Source organism: Phoxinus phoxinus, assembly GCF_949152265.1.
Source record: "Phoxinus phoxinus genome assembly, chromosome: 2".
Lineage (NCBI taxonomy): Eukaryota > Metazoa > Chordata > Actinopteri > Cypriniformes > Leuciscidae > Phoxinus > Phoxinus phoxinus.
Window position 1 is genome coordinate 31,130,124 of NC_136877.1, and position 17,683 is coordinate 31,147,806.

A 17,683-nucleotide genomic window follows, 5' to 3' on the forward strand; every position below is an offset into this window, starting at 1 on the left:
ATAAGTAGCCTACCACGAATCAATAACAATATAATAACAATAAAATACCCCGATAACAGGATTTTTTAGGCTATAGGCTTTGTTGGTGAGGACAAAATGTTAAAGGGCGACGGTAAATCCAGAGGATAGGCTAAAGCAAATGCCACGATTCGTCTGTACAGCGCAAAATAAAAATGAATAGGCTCATTTCAAATTTTTTTTATCATTTATATAAAATGTGTGCTAAAGGACATTTACAGTCCGACTAAAACCAAATCTCCGGGAAACATGAGACAATCATAGGCTATGAAAGCATCCTAAATACGAAAATATTTTTCGGCTAAATAAACTAAAAGAAAACGGGTAGCCTATATGAAAAGTTTCCCTTATATGAGACAGGAACGGTGAACCAATCCATCTAAACAAACGCTGAAAGAAAGGGGCTTCTAAAACGATCGATTGTTTAATTAAAGATGCTGAAGCCTGTCAACCGCCAGAATGATGAACTCAGAAATGTGACTTACAGAGGAGCTGCATGTGTTTTAATGAAGCGCTCTGTAATTGCATTTGCATCCTGACGGACTCGGTCTGACACGTTGAAGTTAAATATGTAACCGACTTTGGATTAACATTTCACACGTTTAATGCACTCTGTCGGGAGAAGAAATCCATAGTCCATCAGCAGAAGAAATTCTGCCAGAGCTAAAAACAGTATCGACTGGGTAAACTCAAAATTATTTTAAATGAAAAAAATAAATAATGATTTTTTTTTTTAATAATTAAGACGATTGCATAAGATGATTGCATAAAACACAATACAAATCATCAAGACAGACACTCTTTCTTTTGGAAAACTGATGTATTTGATTATTAGAGTAAAGAATTACAGTATCGTAGTTGTTAGTAGGTATTAAACTGTAGAGAAACTGGGCCCTAAAAGATCTTTCAACTTTTCAAGAAAGTGCATGTAACAGTCCATATATATATATTTATATAATATTTATAAAAACACTATCATCATTTGTCCCCTGGCCGAAATGGACTTTGTCTTCGAGTAAGACTATGTACAATTGTTGTAAAGGAATTTGTTGCTCCACGTTCAAAAAAAAAAAAAAAAAAAAAAAAAAAAAAAGTATAGGGTGCGTCAACACATGATGTGCAGTAGATGCTAGTACCTAGCAGCAGTTTGAAAGCCCAGCAAAATATAAACCTCAAAGATCACACAAGGCATTTTGTCTTTTCCTCTCTCAATCATGAGTGTGGACCTCTTCATGTTGTCATCTAACGACCCTTTAAGCTTTGTATCCTATTTGCACAAATAAAGAGTGAGAACTGAATGTAATAAAAAGCAAAAGAAAAAAACTAAGGTCTAAATAAACAGCTGAGGTGAAACCCATTTTTTTACATTGCTTTTTTTTTCTTTTTACCTTCTAAGACAGAGAGAAAAGGACTAACCTATGTCCCTGGATTTATGAAATGTTGATATTTCTCAGAGGAAAGTTTCTACACAGCTTGTAAACCATCTAGCACAGATAAGTGTAAAGTATTTACAGCCTTACGTTGCACTTTTTTAAGCTCTAAATCATTACATGAACATCAAGTTTTGTTAACACATACTACAGATAGAAAATAATTTAATGCCATGGTGAAGTCTTCTACCAAGAAAAGCTAAGTTTCAAAAGCACACTTTAAAACACTCATACAGATTCACTCTGCTGATAAAACGGAAAATAACATAAAAACTAAGTAACTGTTAATATTTCCACTTGGTTTTCGAGCAAGGTTATAATCACTAATAAATAAGCTCCAAAAACTATAACGTGTTGTACATTGTACAAAAAAAGCAAGTTCTTTTCAAACTCCTCTTCATAAAGTCTTAATGGCAAGCAAAAGCTGATACAGTTTTTTTCCTTGCTTTTCTCTTTCATGGACGCATATTCTGGAGCACTTGTGTGTGCCAGTTAAAGAGTGTATGTTTGTTCATGAGCACAACAAAAACAATTCTCTAGTTTGTCACTATCTCCTTGTCCTCCATGAAGCGTGTGAAGCGGAAGTGAGTCCCGTTCTCTGTGTTTGCCATTTTCTCTAGGCCAGCCAGAGCAGGATTGGGCTCAGAGTTATGCAGCTTTTCCATGCTGCCCGTCAAGCCTCCGATCGGAGAACTGCCCCCATTGCCCACACTCCCTGACAGTGGAGGGGGTAGACCTCCATTCTGGATCACAGAGATCTCGTTGGTTTTCATGGCCAGGCCGTTAGAGAAAGCAGCAGCATACTGATTCCAGAAGCTGGTTGGGTCTCCGTTTCCAGCCCTACTGCTTAAGTCCTTTTGGAAGAGCTCAGGAAACTTTACAGGGTTGGTGCCCAGGAAAGCCATGGGACCATCTACTGAAAGCCTGCGACCACGCCGTGCAGGAGCACTGTTCCACATGTGGGTACCCATATGCACCTAGAGAGAGGGAGAGAGAGAGAAAGAGAAAAGAAAGTAGAAGAAAAAGGATTAAAGAGTATAAAAACAAAGGATAAGGAGAGCTACATCATTTAAAGTTTGGAAACATTAAAATGAATAACACGTGAGATGATGCAATGGAAAAAGGGGAGTAGTACTATAATAATTAGTATTAAAATAGGCCCACTGGAAGCAGCATTTGTCTAATTATTAAAACAAGGTTAAAATTATGTAGCATTCACTCAGTGAGAATGGTGGTCTGCATAAGAAAGAGCCTGTGGTAGACATGTGTTCCGAGAAAATTGCACTGTCCACTCTCATTGTGCTGGACAGTATTGTATCTGACAGTTGCCCCCAGTTCACCCTTGAAGCATGCAATACATTTAGGAGGAAAAGTACCTTGTTTAATTGTTGCAACCCTTAGTGTAGCATTGGACATTATGAGATGCAATTTTAACCAAGCTACTTTTACAATTTACATAGCTCTAAAATTATCCATTCCCCATTCATATGAAAATATTTTTAAATTGATTTGGTTTAATCCAATGTTAATTCATAATTAGTTTTTAAGAGTATTATTTTATGTGGTGAAACCAGACAATTAATACAGAATATACATTTTCAATTTCAAAATTGGAATAAAATAAATACATTTTTAATTTAATTTAAATAAGATTAATTATTTAGTCATTTTTAGCTTGATAGTTACATTCCTTCCAGAACATTTAGCCTATAGTGAGTAAAGTTTTAATTATTGCAATCACATATCCATATAAAACAGCAAGATTCTGTTTATCTGTGTGCTATGCTTTTTTAGATCAAAAAGAAAACACCGTTTTTCACGAGACAAACTCTGGAATAAAAAGTGAGCGTGCCACTGCTAAGGGTGGTAGCTGCTGGTAACTGTGATTCAAGCCTGTTAAGTAAAGCATTCCTGGCTATGTTACACCATTTTTAAGCTCAGGTTTCAGACCAATATTCATCTTTATGCATTTGTGCATCCCCTTTATTATTTCAGTATCCATATATATATATACACACACACACATCTTTGTTTTTGTGCAATGCTGTTTATACTTGTGCTTTCCCCCTTTTATAATTCACAATGCATTCTAATTGTTTTCCCTAATCAATACTGGTTTATACGGTCAATACCTATTGTGGCTGGCTTTTCACAAAATATAAATAGCGAAAAAACATCTGGACATGCTCAAAAAATTTATTTTATAAAATCTGAAAACATTTTTGCATCTAATATGCAGTGATAATTACCTTGAGATTTCCTTTGGTGGTAAATGCTCGTCCACAAATGGTACAAGCAAAGGGCTTCTCTCCTGTGTGGGTTCTCTCATGGATTTGCAGGGCACTGGAAGAGGAAAATGTCTTCCCACAAGTGGTACAGTAGTGCTGCTTAGGCGTCCTCCTTGGTGGGGCAGTTGAAAGTACTGGAGAGGTGGAAGCAGATGAGGTCACTAATGCTGAGGGCAAGTCTTTTACTTCAGGTTGAAAACTATGCAGAAAGCCATTGACCTCAGTCTTCATCATGGAGGTCAATGGTCCAACAGACAGAAGGGATGGAGTTGGGCTGGAGGCAAGACTGGTGTTGGGCTCGAAGAGCTGGGAGGGCAAATCTCGCATCTGATGCGTCAGCATATGTTGCTTCAAGTTCCCCTTGGTGGAAAAGCCTCGGTTGCATGCTGTGCAAATGAACGGTCTCTCTTTGGTATGGCTACGGTAATGGATGTCCAAGGCACTCTGGCAGGCAAATGTCTTGCCACAGATGTCACATGCTGTATTCTTTAGGGTGCCTCGCTCACGGAAGGGGAAAAGCATGCTAAGAGGATCTTTTGATGAGTTAATTGAAGAAAGATCCAGAGCTCCAGGACTGGCAGAATGAGACTGCATGAGACACGCACTAATGTGCTCCAATGACAATGCCCTCTGCTGTCGATCCTCCAGACTCGGAGACTTTTGGTGTTGGATAGTACCATTAGAGGGTGATAGAGCTTGCATGGAAGAGGTAGATTCAGAGACAGCTGGACTTCCGACACTTTGGCTTTCGAAGTCGCCTCCAAGTGAAGAGGAGTCATTTGTGAATCTGTCTCCTTCCATTAATCCGTTCTCCAATGATTTCCCTTGGTCACACTGCACTTCCTCTACTGCTCCCTGGTTGGCACACTTCTGGCTCTCCATACCTAATGACTCATGTGGGGTAGGGGATGAACAGAGGCTGTCTTGAGATGCATCAGCTGACTTTGGTGTGTCTGGAATACTGCTGTCTGGTCCATCCTCAATTCCTTCCATGTTTTCATCAGAGAAGTCAAGATCATCAAAATTTCTCTCGTCAAATGAGCCAGCATCGGACCCCATGGATTCTGGATAGTTGTCAGGAAAAGGGGTGTTGGGGATCTGGCCACCCATGTGCATGCGAATATGCTGCTGCAGTACCACAGCATTTGTGAACTTCTTCTGGCAAATTGGGCAGGAATGCTGGACCCTCAGTGGCGGCATAGCTCGATGGACACTGTAATGAGTCTTGAGGTTGCCCTTGGTGGTGAAGGCACGACCACATACTTTACATTTGAAAGGCCTCTCCCCAGTGTGTGTGCGGTAGTGCATTTTCAGTGCACTCTGACAACTAAGAACACGGTGGCAGATAACACACTCATTGGGGTCTGTCAACTTCCTGTCAATGTTCTCAACAAGTTGCTGAAGCTTAGATGTTTCTGATCCTTGAAGAGGATCTAGGAGACCTCCGAATGGAAACTTAGCTTTGAACTGTTCTGACATCAGGGGCATTAATGGGTTAGTGGCCATTGGAGGGCTGTTGGAGGTGGTGTACTCAATGGTACCCTCCACTGCAGAGCTCATGCTTGTCGTTAAACTGGATGACTGATTGTTTTCTTCAGCTTTTCCATTTGAGGTAGGCAGGGTTGTGCTCTCACCTTCTTCTAACACACTTTCTGTGTTCTTCATAGGTGTATCAGCAGGACCTGAGTCGCTTTTTGCAGAATGAGAAGGGCTGCTTATAGCCAATGAGTTATTCTCTTCTTTCTTAATGTATGGAGGCAGGCTTGGTATAGTTGGTGGAAGTAACATGCCAACAGAAGATGTCAGAGTAGACAGAACAGGTTTACTATCGAGCCAGCTAGTCACTGGCTTCTCAGGAGGCATAGACATTCCATAGGGAATGCCAGTACTCGTTGGAATATTGTCTAGATGCTCTGGGACAGGGTACGGGTTCATCTGAATATGTGGATACTTCTCTTTATGACGCTGAAAATGAACCTTCAAGTTACCTCGGGTGGAAAAGCGGTTGCCACATATGTTGCACTTGTATGGCCTCTCACCTGTATGTGAACGTAAGTGAATCTGCAATGCACTGTCACTACCAAACACCTTGCCACAAAACCTGCACTTATGCTTGAAAAACGTATCCTCAGAGCTACTCTTCGGTTCAAAAGATGAGACATTAGGTGGCTTGCCTTTTCTTTGCTGAGCCAGAGCAGCCAGTGAGTTGAGATCCTCAACCGTGGTACCGACACTGGGCAGTGCACTGGAAAATATTGGGTTGCCTGGTGGGGGCTGAGGTAGAAGGGTATTAGCCACAGGATTCAAAAGGCTTCCCATTGCAAAGGCAGGTGTGGATGACTTTGCAAGTGATGGGTTTCCTAACTGAGGATGCAAGCTTCCTGCATTGCTTGGCCTCTTCTCTGAAGGTTGGGCATTAACTGTAGCTGGCACTGGTGCGCCGAGGCTTTGAGATGACTCTCCCACACTGGAATTGCTCTGAGGTAGCTGCACAACATTAGCCATCTGTTTCAAACTGTTAATGCTTGCAGACTGGCTAGCTATGCTCTGTGCCAACCCTGCAGCAGCTGCCAACTGTTGAGATAAATGGGAACTAAGAGTGGTTAGCGGGCTAGTACCTGAACCTAAAGTCACAGGGGAAGAACTAGGTGGTGCTTGAAGCTCAGGTGACTGTGATGCTAGCAGAAGAATCTGGTGACGAATCTGCTCGATGAGCTGTAGCTGATGGATCTGCTGCTGCTGTAGGGCCAAGAGCTGCTCCATGAGGGCTGGCACAGCCACCCTTTGCCCTCCCGCTCCTCTGGTCTCTTGAGAGAACTGGGCCACAGCCACTTTGGTGCTCTGTAGGTTTTCAATAATGACGTTGCTGTTGATCATGGAAAAATTGCCCAACTCAGTCAAGTTACCCAGCTGAGGTAGTGAGGCAGAGATGACAGAGTTCCCCATACTGGACCCAGAGCTGCCCAGAGCTCCATGGCTGCTTCCAACACCACTGAGTGGGCTGCCACCTGCCATACATCCACTTCCATCATTATGGGGTGCAGAGACTCCTGACATCTCTGTGTCCATGGCCTCCTCTTTGTCAAGTATGTTCTGCTCCAAAAGGTCGGTCAACTCTGCTTGATCTGTGTTATTAGTTGTATCATTCATCTGCTCATCAGGATTATGAGGAGAGGATCCTGGGGAGAAGGTTCCGGTAGGAGACACTGGATTTTCATTCACAATTAGAACTAATTGATTCTTAGTGCAATTCTTCTGGTGTTGTTCAAGGTCCGATAGTTCAAAGAACTCTTCGCAACATCTGCTGCAGACATGGGCACCCGAGTCTTTACAGGGGGAGACGTCCAGGTTGGTCTCCGTGTCCCCTGCAGAGGAAAATAAGAAGGGAGGGGGGGGGGGGGGGACAAGGGGATTAGCGATTAGAGATGTTTTGTATCTGAAGAAGCAGCTTTATCTGTTCAAATTCTTTTGTTGTTAATCTTCCGTTAATCAGTTTAATGCTTATCCCCCTCATACGTTCAAAAAACAACCATCAAAAAAGAAACAAATACCAAATAACACAAAGAAAAGGCCTTCACACTATGTAGAGCTATGATGAAATAGGATAAGAAAAGAGACAAAATCAATAGCACTTTTACTATATTGCTTAAAAGTGATCTTTGAAGATGTGTATCAAAGTCCCATCAATTCAACCACCTTAGGTAATCATTTTCTTCAGATAATCCATCAAAACATAAAAATACTATGAACTGAGAACAATGGGCCCTAATGAAATTTCATAGAGGGTCATTGATTTCCAATATTTCATACTCCTCACTGTCTACATGTCCACTAGGCACAAATCAACCATTTGAAGGACTTATTAGACTTTCAATTTGCTGTCAACTTTGCTCATTTTCAACCAACGGCAGGCATCTTGGACAGGTTATCCCTGTCACTAAACTAATTTGTATCCAGTCAGCCTGCAATCAGGATCTGACAGGAACAAGTAAGCCTTTGGCATTCAGATTGCTATGCACTCTGCAGAAGCTCAAACTCATTCATACCAGGCTAAGCGTGGATTAAGTAATTTCATGATCATCTTAATACAGCGCATTGTTTTAAAATTATTCTGAATACTAAATAATTATTAAATCAATTAGAACATTTCTAACTATTTTAGGTGATTATTTATGGAGCATTTCAATGCAAGCACAAATATAAAAAAACTATTACTGATCATTTGAGTAAGCAAGAAACTCTTTGCTTGTTCAAAATAAGTTTAAGTGTACATTAATAATATCACATGCTAGAACACATTATGATTTTCATTTAAATTATACAGTGGAGCAGGTTTTGAAACTTTTTCTAGAAAATGAACCATAAGCATTTGAAATAGAAAGTGAGAAAAACTATTCTGTTCCCTCCCTCCCTTCTTCTAGGGCTGTGGCCTTTCTCCAGTTTCCTCATTCTTTCTCACCCCACCTCCTCGCTTTTTGTCCCTCAAAAATCATGCTGTTTAACATACAAGTTGATTTACAAATTGTGAGGCAAACTCATTGTGGGGCTTTGCTCTCAACATTTTCATCAGCATGGAGATTCATTTGCAAATGAAACCCCTGCAAGAAGTGTGTCCCAGCCCTGTGGAGAGACAGGATGGCTCCCCATTGTTCCCCAGCATGGGAGTGTCAGAGCAGGGGAGAGGGGCGAGGGCCCAGCCTGCTCATCACGGCTGGCTCTAAAGCAGATCCTGTTTAATTCAGGGATTATCTTCCCCCTGTGTCTCTCTGAGCTGGAACATCAGATAACGTTAAAGTTGCCATGACAGTAAAGCCGTGTCTCACACAAGCGATGAGTTGCCCAGACGGAAAAAAGTCAACTTTTTTGATAAATAAGTTTTTATTTTAAAAGTCTGTTAAAGTGAGACCAATGAAAGGGAAAACGTGAATATAGTTTTGGGGTAGGTAAAAAAGATTACTTGGGAAGAAATTAATTTTCATAAATATAACCCCCACCCCCCAAACAAACAAACAAACAAACAAACAAACAAACAAAACAACAACAACCAATAAAAACACATAGCAAAAAATATTATTACTGATAATATAATGATGATGATAATAATAGTATTAATAATAATGCACACTACCAGTCACTTGTTTATTTACAGTCATATGTAATGATAATTCAGCTCAAAAATTAAACAACAAATGTATTCATTGCAACCTGTTGAAGACCTTTGTTTTCGGTTGGCAAATTTAATTTCATATTCACTTTACCTCATCATAAAAAAAAAAAATACTAAAAAAAAAATTCTCTCATCCCTCAGTGAATATGTAGCTAGCTACTATAAGAGACTACAACAGCACAAGTCTTTGGAAATCATTGATAAAGGCCTACAATCGGGGGAAAAAACTATTCTGAAAATGTTTTCATTGCTATGCACAGGTACTAGATCCTTAAAAATAAGTAAATCCTTGAAAAACTTTTTACATTTTTTTTTAGAAATTTAAATTTCAATAAATATATTTTTGTGTGATATAAAAAATACCTTGTTTCATAACAAGATATATTTGCTAGAATGTCGACATGTGAACTAATAACAGCCAAACAATGATTTGACGATCGTCATATGACAGATATGAATGATGAAATTTTTATGTCATATCAAATCAGATCATTTTGGCACTGGTACAAAAAAATGGACACATCTTCATGCACCAAAATAAATAAAGTAAATTAGCATTAAAACAAATTAATAAATAAATTATCCTTCTATTAATTATTTTACGTCTCAAAAACAAGACAAGGCAACAGAAATACATTTTAAATAAAGTTTTAGAAAAGCATATATTTTTGGGAACTTAATTATACCAAAAATAATGACAATGCGTAATGGGCAGCTTACAAAGCCAGATGTGTGTCTACAGCCAATAGTACATGGAAAGCAAGAAACAACGCTAGTTTGAAAGCTATTGTACTCTGTGTACGGCTGTGTAGATTAGTGAGACAGAGCTAGTTTTGATGAGAACAGTTTTTTACAGCGTGATTGCTTTGGGTCATCATCAGCATGCTACAGAGCAAGGTCAAAGATCTCATCCCAAGCAAATCAAGACAGAGAAAGGAGAGAAAATTGGCAATGTGGTAAGTATTAAAAAAAGAGTCACTAAAAAAAAAGAGTAACTAGAAAAAAGAGAGGATAAACATACATGAGAATAATTTGTAATGTCTACATTACTTTTCTCAGCTGCAGGCGCCTTGCTAGTTGTGACTTCGAAGAGTGAGTTACCGTTCACTCAAAACCTCCTTCTGTGTCCCTTACTCTCTTCCACCCGCCCTCAACTTTCATGCTTTCCCTTTGCGTCCCTCCCTCACTTTCTCTCTCAAGCCATAGAAAACTTCCTACTGAACACTAGATGGTGTGCCTGGGAAAGGCTTCTCTACTGGTCACCGAGCCCTCATCCTCAATTCTTTTGACATGCCCTTAAAAGCATTGGTGTGAGAGGGGACTATAGCAAAAGAAAGAGAAAAGAAAAATAATACTCGGACGTCAAAACAACTTCCAAAACATCCACTATAAACATTGGCAAAATGACAAGATACGAAATCCCTGTTGTTTGCAATGCTTGTGTGTGTATTTTGGAGGGGGGACCTCCCTGACAAACTCTCAGGGTGGGTGTGTGGCAAATTTGCTGAGGTGAAAGGGGAAAGCAGCCACACTGATCTCAATCCACATCACCCCCACCTCCTCACCCCACACACACAACCCTAGAAAAAGTAAGAGCCCCTGTTTGGCTGGCTATAGCACAGCATGTTGGAGGTCAGAGACATGGTACACATGAACACACCGTGACCTGATCTCTTCTCGCCTCCCCACCGAGGAAGCCTGGCAAAGGTTAAAAAAGCTCTACATCCCACCCTTAGTGACAGGCCAGAGAGGACAGATTCCTCACCTCAGTCTAGCCGTATAGACTGCTTTCTAATATCCCACACAGGCCACAAAGCATAGGTAGGAAATTAGCCTCTCTGCTTTAAGTTTTTCTCAGAAGAGAAGACTTCAAGGGGAGTTTATCTGTAGGCCTACTTATTAAGGTCTGTTTTTCATTGAATTTTACGGCGAAAAATAAAGTTACCAAGAAATGCTGAAGTCAAAAAGACAGCAACAAATCTCTGAACAGTGAACACTAACATAGCTACAGGTTGTGCATTTGCATCTTGCTTTGAATGAGGCAAGCTGTATTTGGCAAAAATGTGAACTTGGTCAGCTGACAGTGGTTGACAAATCCGACCATTCACATTGTTATTAAATTTAAATGGGAAAATCCAGCAATGGTATGGTTTTGAAAAAACTGTTTTCTTTTCCGTTTCTTAAATTCTAGCAGTAATCACATAAACTTCACTTATGTTATGAATGCCTTTCGCACGTAAGTCGATAACCAACTGCTTATGTAAATATGGGCCTGTTCTCGTATTCATTTTAATAACACTGAGCTTATTTCTGTAGGCATGTTCTCTACAAATTAGTTTGAAGAGAACGTAGGTTATAGATGGTCAAACTGTTATATAGCTATGTTAAAATACGATGCTGTCCAATAGGCTAATATTGCATCTCAACACACTGACCCGCGGAAATAAGTAGACTTTTTTTTACACTAAAATTAAGAATCTTAAAATTTAACAATTATCTATCATTGATATAGGCCTAGTCTATACATTTATTTTCTTATACGCAAACATCAATACATTGTAGGTTTAAGGAACACCGTTTAAACTAAAGTTCAGACATCTGAAAGCAACTGGTGCCTATATAGCGGCCCATGAACTGTAACGAAAAGCAGTTTAGATTGTTTTATTTAGAACATTTTATTTAATGTAAAGAGAAGAGAAGAACGTAACATAATGTTGATCTCCACTGCCTTATTAGAGAACTAATACTCGCGGTGTGCCAGTGATTAATGTTTTTTTTATGGATCTTCCCTAAAGATTGCCGTAGAAACGTCATTAAAAGAACGGTGTGCTATATAATAGCCAACTAGCTTTCCCTTTTGCATTAACGGTAAGTTAGCCTAGGTAACTTCTGCTAATTCTTCACGTTGCACGGAATTGAAAAAGCATTAAATTAAAAAATGAATAAAAAATAAATAAATTGAAGAAAATTAGTTGGATCTAGGTTCGATTTGAAACAAAATCTCTTCAAAGGTCCCACAATCAGAAACATGATAGCCTAGAAAACGCTGAGTTAAGCAAGAGATAGGAGATCCCCCCGAAACATTGCGTTTTAAAACGGTTCAAATAAGACACTTTACATATCAAAATGTCCAGTATGCCTTTTAAATACTTTATAGCTCGATGGGACGTGAGACGAACTTTGATACATGCAGTTTAGCAGTAGTTAAACAGGTAGGCTATAGACTTAAAATGTTTAGTTAATGACTGTTGCAAAACCTTCAGTCACTGACTGTTCCAACACTGAAACTATGAAATTAGTATATAAAGACTACATTTAGTATGAAAGCATATTAGAAGAAAAAAGAAAAATCACATAATTAGGCTTGTTAGCTATATCGTTATTTTACATGTCCAAAGAAAATAATACTTTTATAATAATTATGTGCACTCTCATTTAGGTCGAAAAACGTTTAGAATATGTGTAGCCTAAATGCTTGTTTTAAAAGTTGACAACGCACTGTATGAAAGATGAGTTTGGTCACAGTGTGTGTCGGAAACTACATGGCACAGCCTGCTATAGCTAGTGAGCTCTTGATCACAAAACTCAAGTTGAAACTCATTTAAAAGCAAACGAACAAGATAACACAGATAAAAGTTTTGCGACACCGTCTACTGTATAAGAAGGTAGGCTACATCAAAAATTAATACGACGCAAAAAAATGTCTAGATTATATAAGTATTAAGTCATAATGGAAAAGCTCGATTAGGCTACATGAGCTTGTGTGATGTCGTTGTTCGATCACCCGTGACTACGTGCCATTAAAGATTAATTTAGTTGAATTGTTACCTCTTATAAAGTTTTACAAAAGTTGAAGGGAAAATATTTTTAAACAAAATAAGTTTAGCTGATTTAGCCTCCACCTTTGAGAACGGTCGCATGACATCGCCTACTTTTCGATAGCGGTGATAATAACATGGAATAAAACACTGCTGAGGTCCAGAGATGCAATATAATATCCTACAGAAGCGGGGAAGAGGGTGAAAAGCTGAAACCATGCGAATCCCCACTTGTGTGGGCAACTTCAACGGGCCAGAACAAAACGAATTCGATGAGTTTTAACTTTTACAAATGATTGCTGGTGAATTTTGGAAAACCTTTAAAAAAACAAAACAAAATAACTTCACCTATATTTTATAGGCCACTTTCTTTCATGAGTCAGCTTTCATGAGCCAACTTTTAAAAAACATAATAATGGCACAACGTGATTCTTATTTAAAAGAATCGAACAGAACTAGATGAAACGTGTTTTTGTTTTAGGATCAAGTGATAGCCTAGTTTCTGATGATCGCACGAGGAGTGTAAAAGTTTTCAAATGTAGGCTACTTAAATAATAGAGCTCTTTAAGCGAGTCCCTTCAGCAGCACACACATAGGGATATTACGCTTACCAATTCATTGCCTGAGATTAAAAACAAGGAAGAGTCACTCTAAATACGTTAAAACCAACAATAACAACAACAAAAAAATTATAAAGTTAGAAATCCCTTTTTGGTAAAAAAAAAAAAAAAAAAGTGCAGAGTGAGTTTGTGTGTGTAATAAGGGCTTGAACTCACCATTGTGCTCGGTTGGGACCAGCTGCGAGTCGGACTGGAAATGCTGCGGCTTCGCTTGTTTCCTCCGCGACATGCTGGCTCACGCATCAGCCACGAAAGAATAAAAAATTACTATCAAATCTGCTCAAAATTACGGAAATCGAGCCCATCCACCGCGCATGTGTCCTGTTATGATTATCAATAATGCCTCGCGATTAATCATGGAGGGGAGGGGGGTTGGGGGTGGGGGGGTCCTCTGAAAGGCGATTGGCACCTTGCCAGCCCCCTATTCAAATGAAGTCTCTTTAATCAATTAGCCGCTGATTTGCTGGGGACTCTTGTCTCTCTTGCTGCTCCCACCCAATGAGTTGATCCGTGTGGAAGAAAGGCTGGATTTTCCAACTCCCTTTAGATACAGTTTAACCCTTCTTAGCAACCATCTGGTGGCTACGTTGGAGTTTAACTTAGCCACTACAGGAATGTCAATTTCTCTTTCGAAAGACCAACCGTATCTTTTGATCTTTCAGGGCATCAAACTGGTGCTCAAAAGTTGCAATTCACCCAAAAGTGTCCGGATAGCCAAACTGTCTGCCAAAGATCTTCCAAAGCCTTTTTTTCCCGTAGCTAGACGTCGCGGAGCGTATCGCGTATCCTCGTTTGTGATTGGCATTAAAGTTGTTGTAATTCAGCTCCTGGATTACAAGCGCACCGTTTCTGACCAAGTCGTTCTTTCCTCAAGGCAACGGTGTTAAAAGTAGGTCGGTCAACTGAGTTTCGTGCGTAATGGCAACTATCGGCGTCTCGAAAGTCCAAAGAATGTATCAGATGTCCCAAATCAGATTCATCTGATTATTGCCGAACGGGATCAGTAACACGTTTTCATCACACGCCGCATTCAGCGAACAAACAAACTTTAAGGGCCCATGCAGAACGGTGAGAAATCGTCAGCCCCACCCTCTGTTATTCTATTGGTCAGTGCTCTGTTCTATCATAACTCGCGCTCTCTGTCTCTCTCAGTCTCGCATCCTCCTCTCCTTCCCACTCTCTCACCGCGCGACGGAGACACAGGAACGCTCGCGCTTCACAGCAAACCTCGTCAGCTGTGCGAACGCATCCCATCTAGATCAGCCTGTTTGAAAATGATTTCGCAAAACAAAAATTAGCATATTATCTTTCGAGGCGGTCACCGAGAAGAGAAGCCCTCATCTAAAGAATCTTTAGTGATAAAACGTTAGAAGTCGCGCAAAGGTGACAAAAGTCTGGAAACCATCAAGAAAGTGTTTGGAAACGACAAGTATATTTAAAATCGATTTAACCAGGATTAAAAACTACGTCTCTGCTTAAACAGTTTGCTCTTTTAACGAGATTTGCTCTATATGGACACATATTCAAATCATTATTATTTGTTCATATATATTTTCAAAAATCAGAAGTTTGGATTAAACATGAAAAATAATAAATTACCAATGAAATAAGAGGAAACAATATGAGCAACTTAAAAAATTGCATTAACGTTTTATTATCGGCTGAAGCACTTGCATATCTTTTTTTAAAAGAATTTACGTATTTAAAATGTTCAGTAGTCAACATACATGCAAAAAAACAAATATGTTTTAGCTACATGTGTGAAAACAAAGACTTTTTTAATCTCTCAAAACGTAGCAATCTGTCCATGTTACTTTACGTTTGATGTTATTCAAAATCTTGTGTAAAGTGCTCCATTATATTATTATATTTTAATAATAATAATTATAATAATAATAATACAAATAATAATCTACCATTAATATGTTATATTTATAAATAGGCAGTGTTTTAAAGAAGAGAGATCCCCCCGGATTGCACTGCAGCGACCAGCAAAGCTGAAGATTTATGCCCTGGAAAAGACAAACGAAGCTATCAGTCTAGCTGATTTTGAGAAATGAAGATAATAACGTTACTATAGGTGATGTCTCGGATGCCATTATTTCTCACTGAATATTTAACGAACTGCTGCCGGCGAGATGGATCAGGTCCTATAGCGTCAGCTATCTATACTTTAAGACGACTGTTATTTACTTATTAATGAAAGAACAGAGGGAAAGAAGAGGAGTAAACGGACGACGTGTGCTTTTGGTTGAGAAAAAAAAAATCATATACGGAGTAGAAATCAATTTATTACTTACTTTTAAAGCTCTTCAGATTATGCCTTTGTTTCAAAGCTATTTAGATGTTTTCAATTCTTTATTACACTGGCCTATAACGCATTCCCACCGGTCCATATTAATTGCATAAATATGTTTCCCCCCTGAAAATAGCTTCCATAACAGAACTAATCTCAAAATCTTTATTTCTTTCTCATCACCAAGTTATATAATAAATTATAGGGCTATTAAAGAAAAGTCAAGACAGGGCAACAACAGCTGAAAATCATATCGTGCCATAAATGCAGGAATACGGACTGTGAGAAGGGGGCAATATTGTGATGTCCCCGGTGAGAGGATCGATGCTCGGTTAATTGATGTGAGTGTTGGTGTGGGGCTGTAAACACGCTGATTTGCAGCTCAGCCGAGCGCGAGACGCTATAAATGAGATTCCCCGCGCGCGCTCGGACAATCACCACGTGAATGACACTAACGGCGAGAAATTTGGGCTGTGACTCGAGAGAAGTCAGGGGTGCACCACAAGAATGGGGGAAGGGGTTAAGTGAAAGCGCTCAAACACTCCCTCCCTCTTACTATTATGCGGCGGCAATTAATTGGCAGGGCTGACAAATGTTTGGAAATATTATCTGGGTGACACCGCGTTACCGATGCGCACGAAAACACACAGAGTTTCATTTGAAAGTGAAACATCTTTCTAAGTTAGACATGAGAACATTTATTACGAGCATCAGAATATGAAAGAATTCTCAAAGATTACGTGTCCCTTAGATTGAGCAAGGAACAAGTCAGGGCTCTTTCTAGAGCGCAGATGCTCGCGCTCACTCGGGGTGTCACGCGCTAATCGATAAGAAGCATATAGCAGCGGGAGCGCGTGGGGTCATCATTCACCATTATCAGTGACAACCGATAATTGATCATTCCACAGAAACAGAGGGCGTTTGACCGCATAATTGAATAGCATAAGCAGTATGGATGATTTTTTCGCCTTCGTGTGTGTGTGTGTGTAGACGCCATATCACCGTTTTATGTCCTTTATCTCTTTTAAAAGAGATCCTCTTTTAGCAGAGTTCAACATGTAGCCTTCAGTGAGGAGCTGAACTGCCGCACGCTCTGCGCGGAGAATTACAAACAGTTGGATCACACTTCGCATAGGATCCAATCGAAACAGTGGCGAATGAGAGGAAGGACCTTATAAAATGTTAAACTTCATGTTACAGGGAAAAGCGCATACTCTTTGCATCCTTCTAACTGTTGTGTTATAAAAGATGTTTCTCTTTACTTTTCTTCTCGATTTTATCAGGCTGATTTACACTCTGCCTGTTGGAGGTAGAAGCACGACTGTTTTCAGCTTCATTTATCCACATTCATTTGCGCTCGATCGCTTCTTGCAGGATAAGAGTGGAATGCAAAATACAGTGGGGTATTCATAGTTTCTAGAGATGTGGACAAACGGAAGGATCTTGCTTTTAAATCATGGTTATGACTGATTTCTTGTTCTTTATAAAGTGGACAAAGTTTAATTGCGTATATCTGGTGTTGTAAATTGTGATCTTGTCTCCATGGCAGGCGTGATGATCATGTCAAGCGGCAGACAGTCGCCTCCTGATGACATCTACCATCTGTTATCAACAGATGACGGGGATTATTGCAGCCACTGAGGCATTTTTCTAATGTGTTAAGTTCCAGACCTCAGGGCGTGAATGCTTTAAATTACAAATAAATAACATATAGTTTTATTTACCTCAGGTGCTGCTACGTGTTAGTTATCAATAGTTAACTGAATTATGATTAAAATATTAAAATACATTTCTATTTTATTATGCAAATAACTTCCATTTGAACTATTTCATCAACAGTAATGAACAGCAAAATAGCCTGCTTCAAATAGGCCTATATCATACTGATGTTAAGTATGACTAAACATGACCACCTTAGATGACACACACACACACACACACACACACACACACACACACACACACACACACACACACACACACACACACACACACACACACACACACACACACACACACACACACACACACACACACACACACACA

The 17,683-nt window shown here is 39.5% G+C and overlaps 1 protein-coding gene across 2 annotated transcripts; it reads right to left on the minus strand.

The window, feature by feature from the left end:
- Positions 1 to 788: 788 nt before the first annotated feature.
- sall1a (spalt-like transcription factor 1a) lies at positions 789 to 14,380 on the minus strand. Of its 2 annotated transcripts, none has more exons than XM_079597724.1 (3): positions 13,498 to 14,380; positions 3,698 to 7,101; positions 789 to 2,425 (listed from the first exon to the last, which is right to left on the minus strand). In XM_079597724.1, exons 1-3 carry the CDS (start codon positions 13,568 to 13,570, stop codon positions 1,985 to 1,987), a joined length of 3,918 nt encoding a protein of 1,305 aa, XP_079453850.1. In that variant the 5' UTR covers positions 13,571 to 14,380; the 3' UTR covers positions 789 to 1,984. The 2 variants fall into 2 exon arrangements, with proteins under 2 accessions (XP_079453850.1, XP_079453851.1); XM_079597725.1 differs by lacking the exon at positions 13,498 to 14,380 and adding an exon at positions 9,954 to 10,034 and having other exon boundaries at positions 790 to 2,425.
- Positions 14,381 to 17,683: the final 3,303 nt, after the last annotated feature.